The sequence below is a fragment of the Accipiter gentilis genome, chromosome 11 (genome assembly GCF_929443795.1).
Source record: "Accipiter gentilis chromosome 11, bAccGen1.1, whole genome shotgun sequence".
NCBI lineage: Eukaryota > Metazoa > Chordata > Aves > Accipitriformes > Accipitridae > Astur > Astur gentilis.
The window spans coordinates 7,313,407-7,327,631 of record NC_064890.1 but is presented as its reverse complement, the minus strand read 5'-3'; the positions used below and the strand labels follow the sequence as shown (position 1 = coordinate 7,327,631).

Here is a 14,225-nt window from a genome sequence, read left to right as displayed (position 1 = left end):
CAGGCACTAACTCAGATGAGTTTGGTAAAGAGAGTGTAACAGGAAAGGCAGACACATAAAAGCTTATTCTCAACCAGGCCACCACTGCTTCTATGCCAACCTCCAACAAAACAAGCAGGACCTGTGGCAGCCTACCCCATACAGTCTCTCAAGTAACTAAAGCAAGCACAAGGAGGGGGTTGCTCTCTTTCACAACCATATCAAAGAACAAGCTTCTCCAAGATGCATATTTAGAGTTGAAAGAATTTTAAACAAGCAGACACTGGGCATTTCTCTCGTTCTGTAGGTGAGGTTGCTGTGCAACCGGCCTGATGAGGAGCATGGGCTCTGGAAATTAATCACACTCAGCAACACTCAATATTATTTTGCTGCCTATAACTCACGTACAAAGGGAGCAATGAATAATACAGTTGCAAACCACAAAAGTATGTGTGAAAGGCGGAGGATCTGACACACAAAGGGCTATCTGGCAGTTTACAAGACCTGAGGGTAGAAGGCACTGAGAGGTATCTACAAACATATACTTTATCTTGACAGATGAAGAAACAATGCTCACTTGAGATCACACAGGCTGAAACCTTTTACTTAAATAATCTGTTTTCATGCCTCAGCTGTGAGGCAGAGTACCCAATGGCAGAACGTGGTTCAATGCTGAAGAAGCGCTGCTCCTCATTGTGCCTGACAGCATCCTCAAGTCTGATGATCTGAGCCTGTGCAGGTAATTTTCATTACTGATCAGCATGGCTCTTTTTGGCCCATAGCCTGATTTTAGGTACCTACGTTAAAAGTTGTGCTGAGTAACAGTACAACAGTTGTTTTTCACATGACACATTCCTGGTTAGTTTCTGTTTTGCAAAATATGGCACAATTTACTATTACACAACTACAAAATACTTCAGCAACATTCAAAGTCAGAATCAGGACTTACTGCAAATACTCCCAACTCAACTCAAATAAAGACCTTCTCCAATCCAATAACTGAACAACTCAAACAGTGAGACTCATAAAAGTGTATAACAAAAGTATATAGCAATTTATTTTTTTTTGCATTTCTGGTTTAGGATTTGGAAAGGAATTTAAGCTAAAACAAAGACTTACTTCTCATGCACTAATGTCATTCCCAAAATCAGGTTTTGAGATTTAAGGCTACACAATGCATTTTTGGTTGTGGTTGCTTTTAAAACAATAAATGTGTGCCTTTAAGCGCAATTCATCTGACCTGTTTCTCTCCATTGACACTGGGAGAGGTCAGGATGACTAACTTTGATACTGGCAGCTGAAGTTCAGATGGGACATTTCTTCTCACTCTGTTGCTATCTGGATGTTCAGGATTCTGATCTGCTGAGCACCCAGAACCACAGCTGGAGCAGTTTTAAAGAAAAAAAATTAGCCTCCATCTGTCTCAAACTGGGCACACCACATTCATATACTCTTTTGACAGCTATCCCTTCATACTCTAGACTTCCATATATAAAGTACAAGTTATCATTTTCCAACCTCACAAGGCTAATCTGAAGAAAAGATTAGTTTTGATAAGTTCAGATGCTATAAGGAAAAACATAATGGGGGGTGGGCAAGGAATGATTTTTTGAGAAAAACATGGTAAGAATCCCCCAGGGTTTTTTTAGTGAGCAAAATATTACCCCTGCCTTATTTTTTTAAATATCCCAGCCATTCTGGCTGAATGTTCAGAAACATTTCAGTCAAAAGCACCCAGACTAAGCACTATGCAGAGGGGAACCTTAGTAACAGGTAGTGCTTTGCTAAAACAATTCAGTAATGTTGCGTGACATTAAGTACCCATCTTTCTTAAAAGAAAACTAAATTGCCTTCAGTAGACTCATAGAACTGACAAAATTGCAGCTGAAGCCAAAGTTATGTGCTTTAAGACAGACTACTTCTCTGGAAGGTATTTACTAAATAATTACATCACTGGCATAGACATATTTACACACCTAATCCCATTATTCTCCTACTGTGGACAGTGTCTAAAATAGAAAAAGACCTGGCAAACAGAATGATAACATCAAGTAGTTTTGGGGGTTTGGGAGTTTTTGTTTGTTTCTTTGGGGTTTTTTTGCCACTTCTAGGACCACTTCTAGGAAGATGAAGCTATTATTTGCTTCATCGCTGTAGCATTTCAGTTTCCACAGAATAAACAATTACATACAACCTATTGTTCACTTACCCTGCTGTCTCTGTACACATCAAAAACAACTGAAAAGGAGGGAAAAAAAAACTATGTTAATCTTAAAAGATATACAATTTCACAGAAGATGTCTAAATCCGAATAGATACTTGTGTACACAGCACAATCTGCAAAGTCAATATGTTTAAAGAACTGCAAGCCAGAATTAGGTTCATTTCCACAAGGGAGCTGAAACATTTCAAGAACTATTGTTAATGCACAGAGAGATTGGCTGCCAGGTTTTTCCATTTAATATTGGTTTCTTCTGTTAATTTTTCCCCCCAATGAAGAACATTTGATAAACTCTTAGCACAGGGAGAAGCTTATCTTCGACATTATTGCTGTTCGGTTTACAGCAGAACGGAGAAATTTCAAGGAAGGATCAAGACTCCGCTGTGCTAGACATTGCACAAACATTTAATAAGAGAAAATTCCTGCCTGAAGGAGATTAGGACTTCAGCAAATAACAAGACAAACAGGTTGTAGGAACAAAGGGGTCGGTGAGCGTGCTGAGGAGGAGGTGGCAGTGAAATGGCTATGTTTAATGTAACCCAGAGCAGATACAGCACACCTAGTGATTATCAACAGCTCTTTCAAACAGACCCTTTGCTACTCAGTGGCTGACACAAAGCTGCCTTGTGTAGCTCCATTGTTGTCCCTCCCCTTGACTTAATTAAGTGTGAATCTTTGTACATGCATCTTTCTATTAGCTTCTGTTCTGTATGGTTAAACAAATCTTTGATTTGTCTTTCTATTCAGCTAGGGAAATCGACAGATAAGCATTCAAGCATGACTACATGCAGAAGTTGTACCAGTTTAGCAGAAAGAAAGAAAAAAAAAAAGCCAGATTTAGAAAAACCTCAGACAAATGCTGTATTGTCACTTCCTTCACTAAACAGGAAGGGAATATTTCAGCTAAGAAATTTCCCAATACAAGCAGGATAAAATAAACTCAGGATATGACTGAAGAACACTTGAGCCTCCACGACTACTCAGGAAGCTGCCCGTCAGTAACAGGGATGTTGATTGATCACATCCATGCATGTAAAGCTACTCAGCAACTTCATTAACATTTCATGCAAAGTTGGCTGGGCTAAGGGCAAACCACAACTCAAGAGCACCAAAGCCAGTCATGTAACTGTTTTTGACCATATAGCCTAAAAATCCACGCAGCTGTTTGCACAAGCTCAGTTACGTCAATTTAAAAATGTCACTGTGGAATTAAGTGCTATATTTTCTCAAAAAGACAAGCCCTTGGTGGCTAAGCAACTCATCAATGCAAAGAGGAGTATAGCAACCCTAGATTTCTTCTCCAGCTGTTCAACTGAACTTGTTGCCTGTACATGTACTCTCATTAGTCATATTCCATTAATGGAAAACTTGCGTCTGAGCTTTATTATAAAATTACGCCTCTCAGCTTAAAGCAAGCCTATGGCAATCATTGAGGCTAACAGCATTTAGTGGGATTTACATCCCCGTTAAGACTGATTGCGCATTGGTGACTAGTTCAGGACGCTCGCAAAACACTTAACAGAGAAGGAAACCTGAACTGCTCCCTCTTCTTAGGGACCACCTCAGAGCAGGAGTGTTGTGTGCCAGCGAGACTGTAGTAAAACTTTACCAGCAATTGCTCAAAATGGAGGGTAAGCATCAATACCTCCAGAACACCGTTCTTGCTGGGCTCTTACGAAAGGTATTTAGAAGGTTCTAACAGCATTTAGAAGTATTTATAAAGCATTCACCCATCTGTTATCCTACTGCTCTGACTCAACTCTTCCATCTGGAGATGCTACCAGACCAACTGGAAAAAGCAGAGCAAACAGCATCAAAATCCCCAACGAAACAAGTCAGGAAAAAAGCTATAATACCTTCCCTTTTAAAAGCAAACAAAACAAGCAAACCCAGATTTTTATTGTTAACAACACATATGCTACCAGACAGCAGATCAAGGGATATGATTAGGGATTAATGAAAGGTGGTAAAAAAGACAAAAAACAGAAGACATTTTCTGTGTGGCACTTCTCTGCAGATGGACAAGCCACCAGCATTTAGTGCCTAAGAACAAAAGGTTAACAAACCTTCATCCCAGAAGGTCACCCTGAAATGTCCGTTTCCCAGAAGGTAACTTGGATGGCATAGTTTTACATCCTTTACATAAGATGACACTTCAGATCTTTCAGTTCACCCGACAGCAGTTTCAGGGCCTAAATCTAGGCATCAATTTCCAAAAATAGTGCCCTGAATTCTTATCTATCAGTTGATTACATACCAGCTAAAATTACATCGGAACACAGAGGAAAATTAAAAGACAGTAATCAGAACATCAGATCTGTATGACTGATCTTACTTCAAAACTTTAGGGCTATAGACCTATTAAATTAGTGTACTGGTTTCCAGACTACCAGTCTTCTCCAAGCAGCAGTCCTTGAGAACTTCTCTGGGCTGAAATAAGCGAACCCTGCAGAGTCAAATTATTAAGAATTTTAATGTAACAGAGACTGGTATTAGAAAGTATCTTTTTCAGAAAGTCAGACAGGACAGATCTATTTGACTGCTCTGGTGGCTCAGCAAAATAGTTAACCATGTTCAAAACTTACCTAAAGGTTGAGTTTTCAAAGCTTCCTAGAAGACAATACAACTGCCAGACAATTCTTATGTTTATGTACTTTACTAAACTGAGGTTTGGTTTACACCAGACCCAATTTAAATTTCTTCATCATATTTTTCACCACTACTGATCACCCATCGCAATGGAACACTATTCAATTCTCACTAAACCATATCAGGAAACTATTTCCAATAAAATTTGCAAAGGACTCCACGTTTAAAGAACAAGACAATTCACTTGTGCTGCTTAGGTGTATAAAATACCGTGGCCTTTATTCAAAAGTTTCAACAGCTAAACTCCTGTGCATCAATATTCTAGGAGAAATTATTATAAAACTTCTTGAAAAATAAATGCTTTCTTCAAGGAATACCTCAATAATTTCACAGCAAACATCTGACAACATCTTTATAAACAAGACGACTTCTTACTACTGAATGCCTTTTGTTAAGCATTTCTACCTCACTTCTCAGGTTTAGAATTTTTCTTAATTAAAAACAAGTATAAGGGGAAAAAAGCCTTAAAAAAAAGTCATTATGTCTGCTGAAGGAACCTTTCACTCATGCGTTGTGTTTTCCTGAAAAGCTCCAGCCTATTTCTTCAGGGTTTTTTTTGTTGCCAGTTTTATAGCCATTCAAAAACTACATTGCTTTGCACACTCTAGCCACAAGAGCTATAAGACTCTCCCAAGTTAAAAAAAACCAATCCCTGTGAAAGCAATACCTATGAAGAGAGAGCTGCATATCCACAGACTTAAAATATTGGGGATGCCGAAGTACCCATTTTAACATTGATCTCCAGCAGCAAATTGGAATTTAACATATTGCAACGCAGTGCACTGTGGAGGAAACAAGCCTGGCTCAGCAACAGCAAGGGGGCAGGAGGACAAGTCTCAGTTCTATGGAGTTTGGCCTGCAAGCCCTTTCAATTTCAAACCTCCCAGTCCCCTGCAAAACAACTTCAAAGAGCTAGACCCTTCATTTCTGTTTTTAAGTCTTTGTAACTACGTGTGCAATAAGTATTTAAAAACCTTCATAAACATCCTTTTTCCCTCCCCCATGCTCCCCTCGCTAATTGAAGCCGTGAGATACTTACAGTCTTCATCCAAGAATTTATACTGTATGTGTTTCTCGAAAAACTCCTGTATTGATCTACAGATCTTCTCATGTTGCTTAGAGATATGATCGTAGTATTGAGTGTAGTCCCTCTGTGATATACCTGTCAATAATTTTAGTTCATTATAAAGAGCTTTAGGCATGCAAAAAACCCAACCAGACAAAATGTAGTTATCACACACATGCAAATTATAATTTATATTCCAGAAGATGGGGTTCTGCCAAGTTTCAACTATTACCAATGACTTCCTGTTTGGCTTTACTCTCCTGTACTTAAAGCACTTCCATTAGGAATCTTTTGCTTGAACAGTTCTGTCCTACATTTTGTGAACCTCACTTTATATGTACATGCTTTGACTATTTTTAAGTGAATTTCAGGAATAACCTTTGCCTATATTTAAGTTTCCAGTTCCTGTCTTTTGCTTTCCATTTTATTCCCTCCGGTCAAAAACCTTTTCTGTTCTGCACATCAGATGTAGGGATCAGAATTTGGAACCATGAAATGAAAAGGGTAAAGGCTAAGGCTGCACATTAGCAAAGATGATGGTAGATCCTAGCATACCATAAAGATTCTCATTTAACCAATTTTTTAAGCGTGGAATAATGCGTACCTGTTTGATAAGGCACTACAGGTGAAACCTTAAATCCTAAAATCAATGAGATGGCATGCAGTCTAGTACCTTATTTCTCCCATTTGCCCCCTTGAGAGCTTTCTTGCATATCTGACTTTAGATAAATTATCCCAGCTACATCACAAGCTCTCAATTTTACACATTTGTTTGTCCACAAGACAATAGTTTAAGTTGAAATCAACAGGATTATACACTTCCATGCATCTTGCATGACAGAAGTTCTCATACAGGATGTGTCAACATAAGCCACTGCAATACCCTGCTGGACAAATGTCAAATCAAGACCTGCCCCATCACTGCAGAATGAACTCGTGCTATTTAAGGAAAGAAGAAGCCAGAATCCCCCAAGAAAAATGTATCAATGATGGCAGTTTGCTGTTTTAACCATATACAAAACACAGAGTTAAGTTTTATTGTAAGACAATGCTGACTACCTCCAAAGATGTGCTCTTTAAAGAAGTTCATATAAAGTTTATGACGTCAGTGGAACGTTCAATTATTAATACCACTGCAAAGCTTAACTCAGGTTTAAAAACAAAAACCAAGAGATGGTGGTGTCTCAGGGGATGCAGATGCATAACTGCAAAATCATTCACTACACTGTGCAAGTATCACCCCTTAGTTTGACTGACAGGCTTATTAATTTTAAAAGCATGGGAACATGTGAAAAATCTTGGAACTGTCTTCAGAAATGCAGCTGGAGCGCTAAAAAAAAAAAAAAACCCATACTGGTATATCTACAAGGTTTCAAAACCTAGTAATGACATGTACAGAGTGTTTAATTAGCCAGCGTACAAATGCTTTGAGGATTTGAAAGTAAGTATCACTATATATGTATTCTATAATAAATCTACATTCAGATGTTTTAGAGGTTATTAACAGCGATGCAGATCTCTGGCAGTTGTGGTGTTCCAGCAGCATGTAACAGGACAGGATTCAGCTCTTCGTCCTCCAAAAAGCTATGTGAGTAGCCATTAAGCAATACTGGCTTAATAGAGAATCTCTGCTATTAGCAAGATAAACTGTGTTACAGAGAACTGTAATAAACCCTGCAATTGGCATGAGTGGAGAGAGAATGGGAAGATGAGCGTAGAAGTACCAGAAGAAACAGCCAAATAAAAGGGCTGAGAACGGTATGTGTTGACAGCACCTAGATTAGCACATCCCAAAACATCTATGTGCAGCTCCATAGGACACTCAGATCAGGAAACAAAGAACAGGGAGTATGTTCCTAATGATTCACAGAGGTGGGATAGGATGGAGCAACAAATTGCTGACCGCTCCTAACAGGTACAAAAAGGCACATCCAAAACAAGCACAGTCACCATGCTGAGAAGACAGGAGAAACAATGACTAGATAGCTAATATCCCTTCCATATCATCACAAGGAACCCTGGGCAGACCACTTGTATGCACGTGTCTTAGAGCTTGTAAGTATGTAGGTATGAGACAGACAAAATGAGCAAACTTGGTTTTATTTGAAAGCAAAAAAAATCACCTTCTGGGTTAGAGCTTTGCTACATCACTGCTGTAACATTTCCTTGTTAGAAGAGTTTAGGCAGAATGATTCAATCTCAAGGACAAATGTGCACCAGTCCTGTGCTACTTACATTTCTGTTCATCTTTAAAGATTCCATGGTAGACAACACCAAAACTGAATTCAAACTCCAGAATAGTATTTAGCCTGAAATTCAACCCCTCAATTCAAGCACCTGTATGTGCACTAGATGTCTAAGCTCCTGTTACAGTCAGCAGAGAATAGTCAATACATCCAGAGGGGTATAACTCAGCTAAATTTACCCTAGAGCTGCCAAAATACATGCTCTAGCACGATCTGCCTGTCCTCCAGCTGTCACAGGTCTCCCGATACACCCACCAGCTCTTTGCACACTGTGCATACCCTAGCTGTTCAGTGCCACTTGAGACACTTTACATTTAGGATTTCGAACCAGAGTAACAGACTGACAGGTTTTCCAACTTGGCTACACTGAATATAATATGAACTCAGACACCTCATACACTGTGGACACGTTCTGACCTCCCCAACTTTCTGCATGTAATACCCACATGTGGTCACGTTTTATCAGCATAATACCCAACTGCCTCTGTGTTCATTCTGCAAGCTGGCTACGATGCAATTTGCTCCTGAACATAAGAGTCACTTACAAAACAGTGTTTGGGTGAAGTTTCTGAGTAAGCAATCAGAATTAAGAATATTCCCACTGTAATATTGAGCATATGGTATCATCAGGCTTTCAAATACAGTGGAAAGAGAAATGTGGCACACCACATTTTAAATTTCAGAAAGAAGAAGAAAACATTAATTCCAGAAATGAGGTGTGATAAGAAAGAACTGTCTTCAGATTTAGCTCTGATTCAAGGAATCAGAGAAACTCCTGAGAACTTCATCTAATAATTTTATCTTTAAGAAAATCCTTACCTATAAGTTTGTTTTCCTTGACAAAGCATCTGAATTCTGCACCAGGGATTAGTTCACACCATTTGCGAAGAACAAGCTATAGAGGAAAAACAAATGACAAAGTATTGTTTCAGAAAGGTAAGAGGTACTTTTTGTCAACAGGTATACCTTCTAGATCTACAGTTTTGCTGTAGTGATAAGATGACCTCTGAAATTATTCCTGATACAAGAAAATAAAAAGAATCTTAACCTGCAGTTCACATAATCATCTTAGCAAATACTTCAAAGCAATTAGACTTAATATTAATTTCATAAAATCACAGAATGCTTTCAGTTGGAAGGCACCTTTAAAGACCATCTAGTCCAAACTAGTTTAGAGTAGAAAGGTTCAGACTGGACATAAGAAGAAACTTTTTCAGCATGGGGACTGTCAAGTATTGGAACAGCTCCCTCATAGAGGCTGCGCAGCCTCCATCCACTGAGGCTTTCAGACCAGATTTGGTAAAATGTCAAGCGACTCGATTTGATCTCATCGCTTACCCAGCTTTGACCATGAGAATGTACTAGAGACCTCCTGAGGCCCCTTCCCACCTTAATTACCTTATGCTCTTCCACTCTGTACAGCATTTTTAACTATGAAATTATTTAGAAACAACTTCAAAGTTACATTAATTGATAAAGCATGGAAAACAAAAATACTGCTGTACAACACAACAAATCTGTCAGGGAATTGGCAGAAAGTTGCTCCCTAGTCAAAAGAACTGATGAGCAGAATTAAATTTAACCAAATCAACCTCTATTCTGGTACATAACCAAGCAGAATTTTGTGACGCCTTTGAAGGCGCAAACCAGTTAAAATAAGGACGCAGGATAGAAATAGTAACCAAACTATTATAGTCAATAGGACAGACTGCCTGGTAATTAAAGCATATCTCTGGCACTTTCTCAAGTTTCTGCATTTCCTAAGCTGAAGTATTCAGATGGATCCATTATCCTCAGTTACTGCTACTGGATACTAGAAACTCCTAACACCTATCAACTGCAGTAGAAAAACCTCAGTAATCAAAGATGACATTCTTAACTACAGTGTAAACATGAAATCCTTTGTTCCAACTTTTAGACGTCCTGTATCTTTAAAGCGCATTAGATAGTGCTTTAAAAAAAATGAGTTAATTCACTCTTTTAAATCCCTTTAAGCCCACAGGATGACTAATGCTATATTTACATAAAAATTATTATTAGAGAAATGACTAGATGCTATCATAAAAGCAACAGCACCACACAAACAGTTTAAAGCATTGTTAACATCTACATCACTAGCTTGACATTTTAATCTGGTAGCAAGCATATGAAACAAGATACGATAGACCACTTCAGTTCAGAATGTCCCCAGCCACTACTTCTAGCTTTTCTCTTAGTAATCTCAGTTGTGATATTCACAAGCAGCATGCTATCAAGACTATACAACTTTCAGCTATTGAACTTGTCCTTCCTGGCAAAACCTGACAGACATGAGAGGAAATTGCAAGGAAGCTTCAAAAGTCTGAACTTTAGCTCATCTGATCTGTAATTCAACAAACACCTTATGACCTCTATTGCTTAACCAGACCTCCCCACACTGTCCAAGCAACACAATTAAAACAAACAAAACAAATTTTATGGGCACATATCCAAGCACAAATGGCACCCTGCCTGTGAGCGATTCATTTAAGTTACCTAGAAATCACACAAAGAGTCCTACCTCATAGTCCAAGGAAGGATCAGGGGAATCATCAGTACAGTGAATAAATCTGGAAAAGTAAGGCACAGACATCAAAATCTGCTTTTACATATAAGATTTTAGACATAGTGAGAAAAATAATCCCAAACTGTGAATCACAAAAACTACTGTGAAATTATCTCCAAGATGTACAAACCAAGTAAATTCAATACATCAATAACAAACCTCCTTTTGACAATTATCGGGGCAGGGGGAATCTGTTTTTATCTAGTTTAATTTGGAAGCACTTACATTTGGACAGGGACGTGGCTAAAATACGAGTGTTTATTCATTGTTGTTTTTTCTGTTTGAATCAACAGTGCTGCTCCTTTCCTCTTTATTGTTTGTTGGCATAACTGGATTCTCAAAGAGCCAGATAAACTTGAGCAATCTAATCTAGTTTCATTGCAGCATGTTTTCCCTAGTACTTTCAATGTTTAACTTCCTAAACCACACAACAGAGACAGATCGTCATGCCTTACAGCAGTTCATTTCCATGAGCACGGGATGCAAACCAGCGCCACTCCTGACTCCACAGCATGGTATCTTTCTAAATTAAGAGCCTTAAGAAATACTCTTACAAATCTCTTGACAGTAGGAATAAACAAAACTATTTCCATAACTGCAAGCAGATGTCAAGGTTTTTATTCCTTGCGAGTAGCTGACTCTGTGTGTCACCTTTCAGGAACTATCAGGCATGAAGGCAGTTATACCCAAGCCAACTTCTATGCACCTTGTTGTCATTTTACAGCAAACCTTACAATAAATCCTATAACTTTCAAAGGGAATTAGCAAAATAATATACATTTTCCTTCCAAGTGTACTCCCTAACCTTATTGGCAACAAAATACGCTGATGCACAGAGCTGTGTAAAGGGTCACTACTGAGCAATAGTCTTAAATGGCAACATTCGTACTATGTCCCTTTGGCACTGAACTTAAGTTAAGCAATCCAAAAGTCTAACATCTCTAATATAGGCATTGCATTTGTAAGACATAGCTGTCCAGCCTTTGGTTGAAGCAAAGAGATATCATAAGAGTTCATTCAATATGTTGCCAGCAGAAATAAATTTCACACATTTTAGTTTAGACTTTAATATGCACCACACACAGAAAAGAAGGGTGATAGCAGGCATGCTTTCCAAAAGTACTGTAATCAAACAGATCATATATATCTGTAAACCTGTGCAAACAGATAACATCCTTCAACTACAGTTTATATTCACTGCAATTTAAGATCTGTCAAGGAAATAAAAATAAACTCATGAGAGCCTGCAGTTTTGCTAGAGTCAAGATTCCTCCCTTACTAGCATATATGCCTACCATACTCAAGAAAATATCACACACACACACACAAAAGCAATCATAAATTATATATAAAAAGGCAGCTGAAGTCCAGCACACGGAGTTTTACAGTCACAGCACACTAGGATGTGCATTACCTCTCACAGGCTTCCGTATCTGAGATCATGGTACCTACAATTTGCTTCATTCCAGTAACAGGCAGCCTTTTCCAGCAGTAAAAAAACCAGCCTTATGAACAATCAAAATTATCCCCTGCTCAACCATCAAATATTTTGGGTGAGAGCTATGTGTGGAAAGATACTTATTGTTTCCTTATAAGTCAGAAAATTAAATCCTTGGGTGCCATCACAAGGCACACAGACTGCTCAGGTATTGCTGCCAAATCAAGCAAACAGTCAAAATGAATATAGACAAAAATACTGCAAGACACAGTAACGTTATTCTTCTTTAGTTTTAATGACACAGGACAGAGTACAAATGAGGAAAAAATGGGAGAACGCAGCAAAAGACAAAATAAACTCAGTTTTTTTGTCGTCTCATTTTCCTTCTGAATAGTATCCTGTATTTTTGTCAAGAAAAGGACGTTACTATCATTCCTTTTGGGAGGTAAATTTTAGGCAACCTGCGGTAGTTGCAATTTTGTATTTTTTACCAATTTATTGTAGCATTAATTGTTCAGACCCAGCTGAATTCGTCCATTATGTACAACCTTTTGATCGTAAGAGGCAGGAAGCTAAGCAGGGTTTCTTTAACCCACATCCTATTCAGGTTTGGAGGTACTTGAAAGAAGAATCAGAAAGACTTCAGGAACCCAAAATTGAGAGATATCTGGGCTCTCTTTTCTGAAGCCTTTGAAAATTGTAATTTTGAATACTACTATGGGTGAAGGAATTAAACTGTACTGCTCATAGGCCTTGTGCTGTGGTCAACAGTTTGTTTACAGATTTATACTTAGACATCAAGAACAGAAGGATCAAGGTCTCTTGATATGTAGCAGCTGGATGTTAATCTCCAAATGCATATACTTTGCAACAGGACACACTACGTGAAGCCATTATGGGGTTCAGTTTTCGACACTGAGAAAAGCAATTTAAGAGGGTTTGTAAGATGTCGAGTTCCTATGCTGCTAAGAGAGCCATGAACTCATTTGCAAATCACTGAAATTATTCTATGGATAACAAACTATTATGAATATAACGAGAATTGTAAAAGTTATTCCGTATCTGACAGTTCCCCTGCTATCATCTCAGTTTATTTTAAAACCTTAATAAATAAAAAAAAAAATCAAGGCGGAACTTCTAACAGTCTTTGAACTGCATCTTTATTTCTTGAATATTGAACCTTGCTGGAAATTTAAGGACTACAAGAAATAGGAAATTCATGCACCATTCAGAAGAGGATCTTGTACCACACATTGTAAATTGCTAGGAAAAATGGGATGCGAGTAAACCCTCAAGAAAAAAAATCGTCAAAGGCCTCATTTTCCACATCCTCTCATGTGGGAACTGTCTACCTCAAAATAGGTTATACTGATGCCTAAACCAACAGCTACCGTTCTTGGAAAAAAGGTATCCTGAGTGCCAAGTCACATTTTTATGAGCCAACACTGCCTCCTATGTTCTGTTAGGAGAACACAGGCTGTGACTCCTCAACATCTCAGAAAAACTTTGTAATTTCTTTACAATTTGTAATTCGATATTTAGAAGCATTAAGTCTGGTATCAAAAACGTAGTCAGAACGCTAGCTTGAAAACAAAAAGGACTGAAATATCTGCAAGCTTTTAATGTTAAACAATGTGCTTAGGACCCTGATGGGCTAAACCTCACCCAAGAGCAGACTTTCTCACTTGATCTCAAAAACAGGCACTGACATTCTAACCAAGCCCTCTTAGAAACACCTAAATTAAAAAAAAAGGCATCTCCCTTCATGTTCCTTTGTATCTTGCACATTAATACATTTGGAAACTTTTCCTTGGCCCAGTGGGAGTTGTTTCATTTGCTCTGTTAACCTAGGAGATGTTTCTTACCTACTAAATGTGGCATAGATGGTCCCTTCACTCTGTTTCCTGGGCTTAGGCAGGGTTGAGTAGCTACTTTTACACTCTTTACTTCACCTGCCTAATCAGCTTCTCAAAAAGTTTTCAGGAATGAACTTCTAGAAGTAATCAGTCCATAGCACCAGCTGGTCTAGTAAAATACTGAGA

General features: G+C 38.4%; 1 protein-coding gene across 2 annotated transcripts in view; it reads right to left on the bottom strand.

The window, feature by feature from the left end:
* CDC123 (cell division cycle 123) overlaps positions 1 to 14,225 on the bottom strand; it is a 35,161-nt gene that overhangs the window by 7,074 nt on the left and 13,862 nt on the right. Inside the window, exons 7-10 of one of the 2 annotated variants that reach the window (XM_049814470.1) lie at positions 10,701 to 10,749; positions 8,981 to 9,056; positions 5,889 to 6,011; positions 2,189 to 2,217 (exon numbers count right to left, since the gene is read on the bottom strand). In XM_049814470.1, coding sequence (XP_049670427.1) covers positions 2,189 to 2,217; positions 5,889 to 6,011; positions 8,981 to 9,056; positions 10,701 to 10,749 — 277 coding nt within the window. The remainder of the gene's footprint in view (positions 1 to 2,188; positions 2,218 to 5,888; positions 6,012 to 8,980; positions 9,057 to 10,700; positions 10,750 to 14,225) is intronic. The other variant, XM_049814471.1, reaches the window with a different exon arrangement.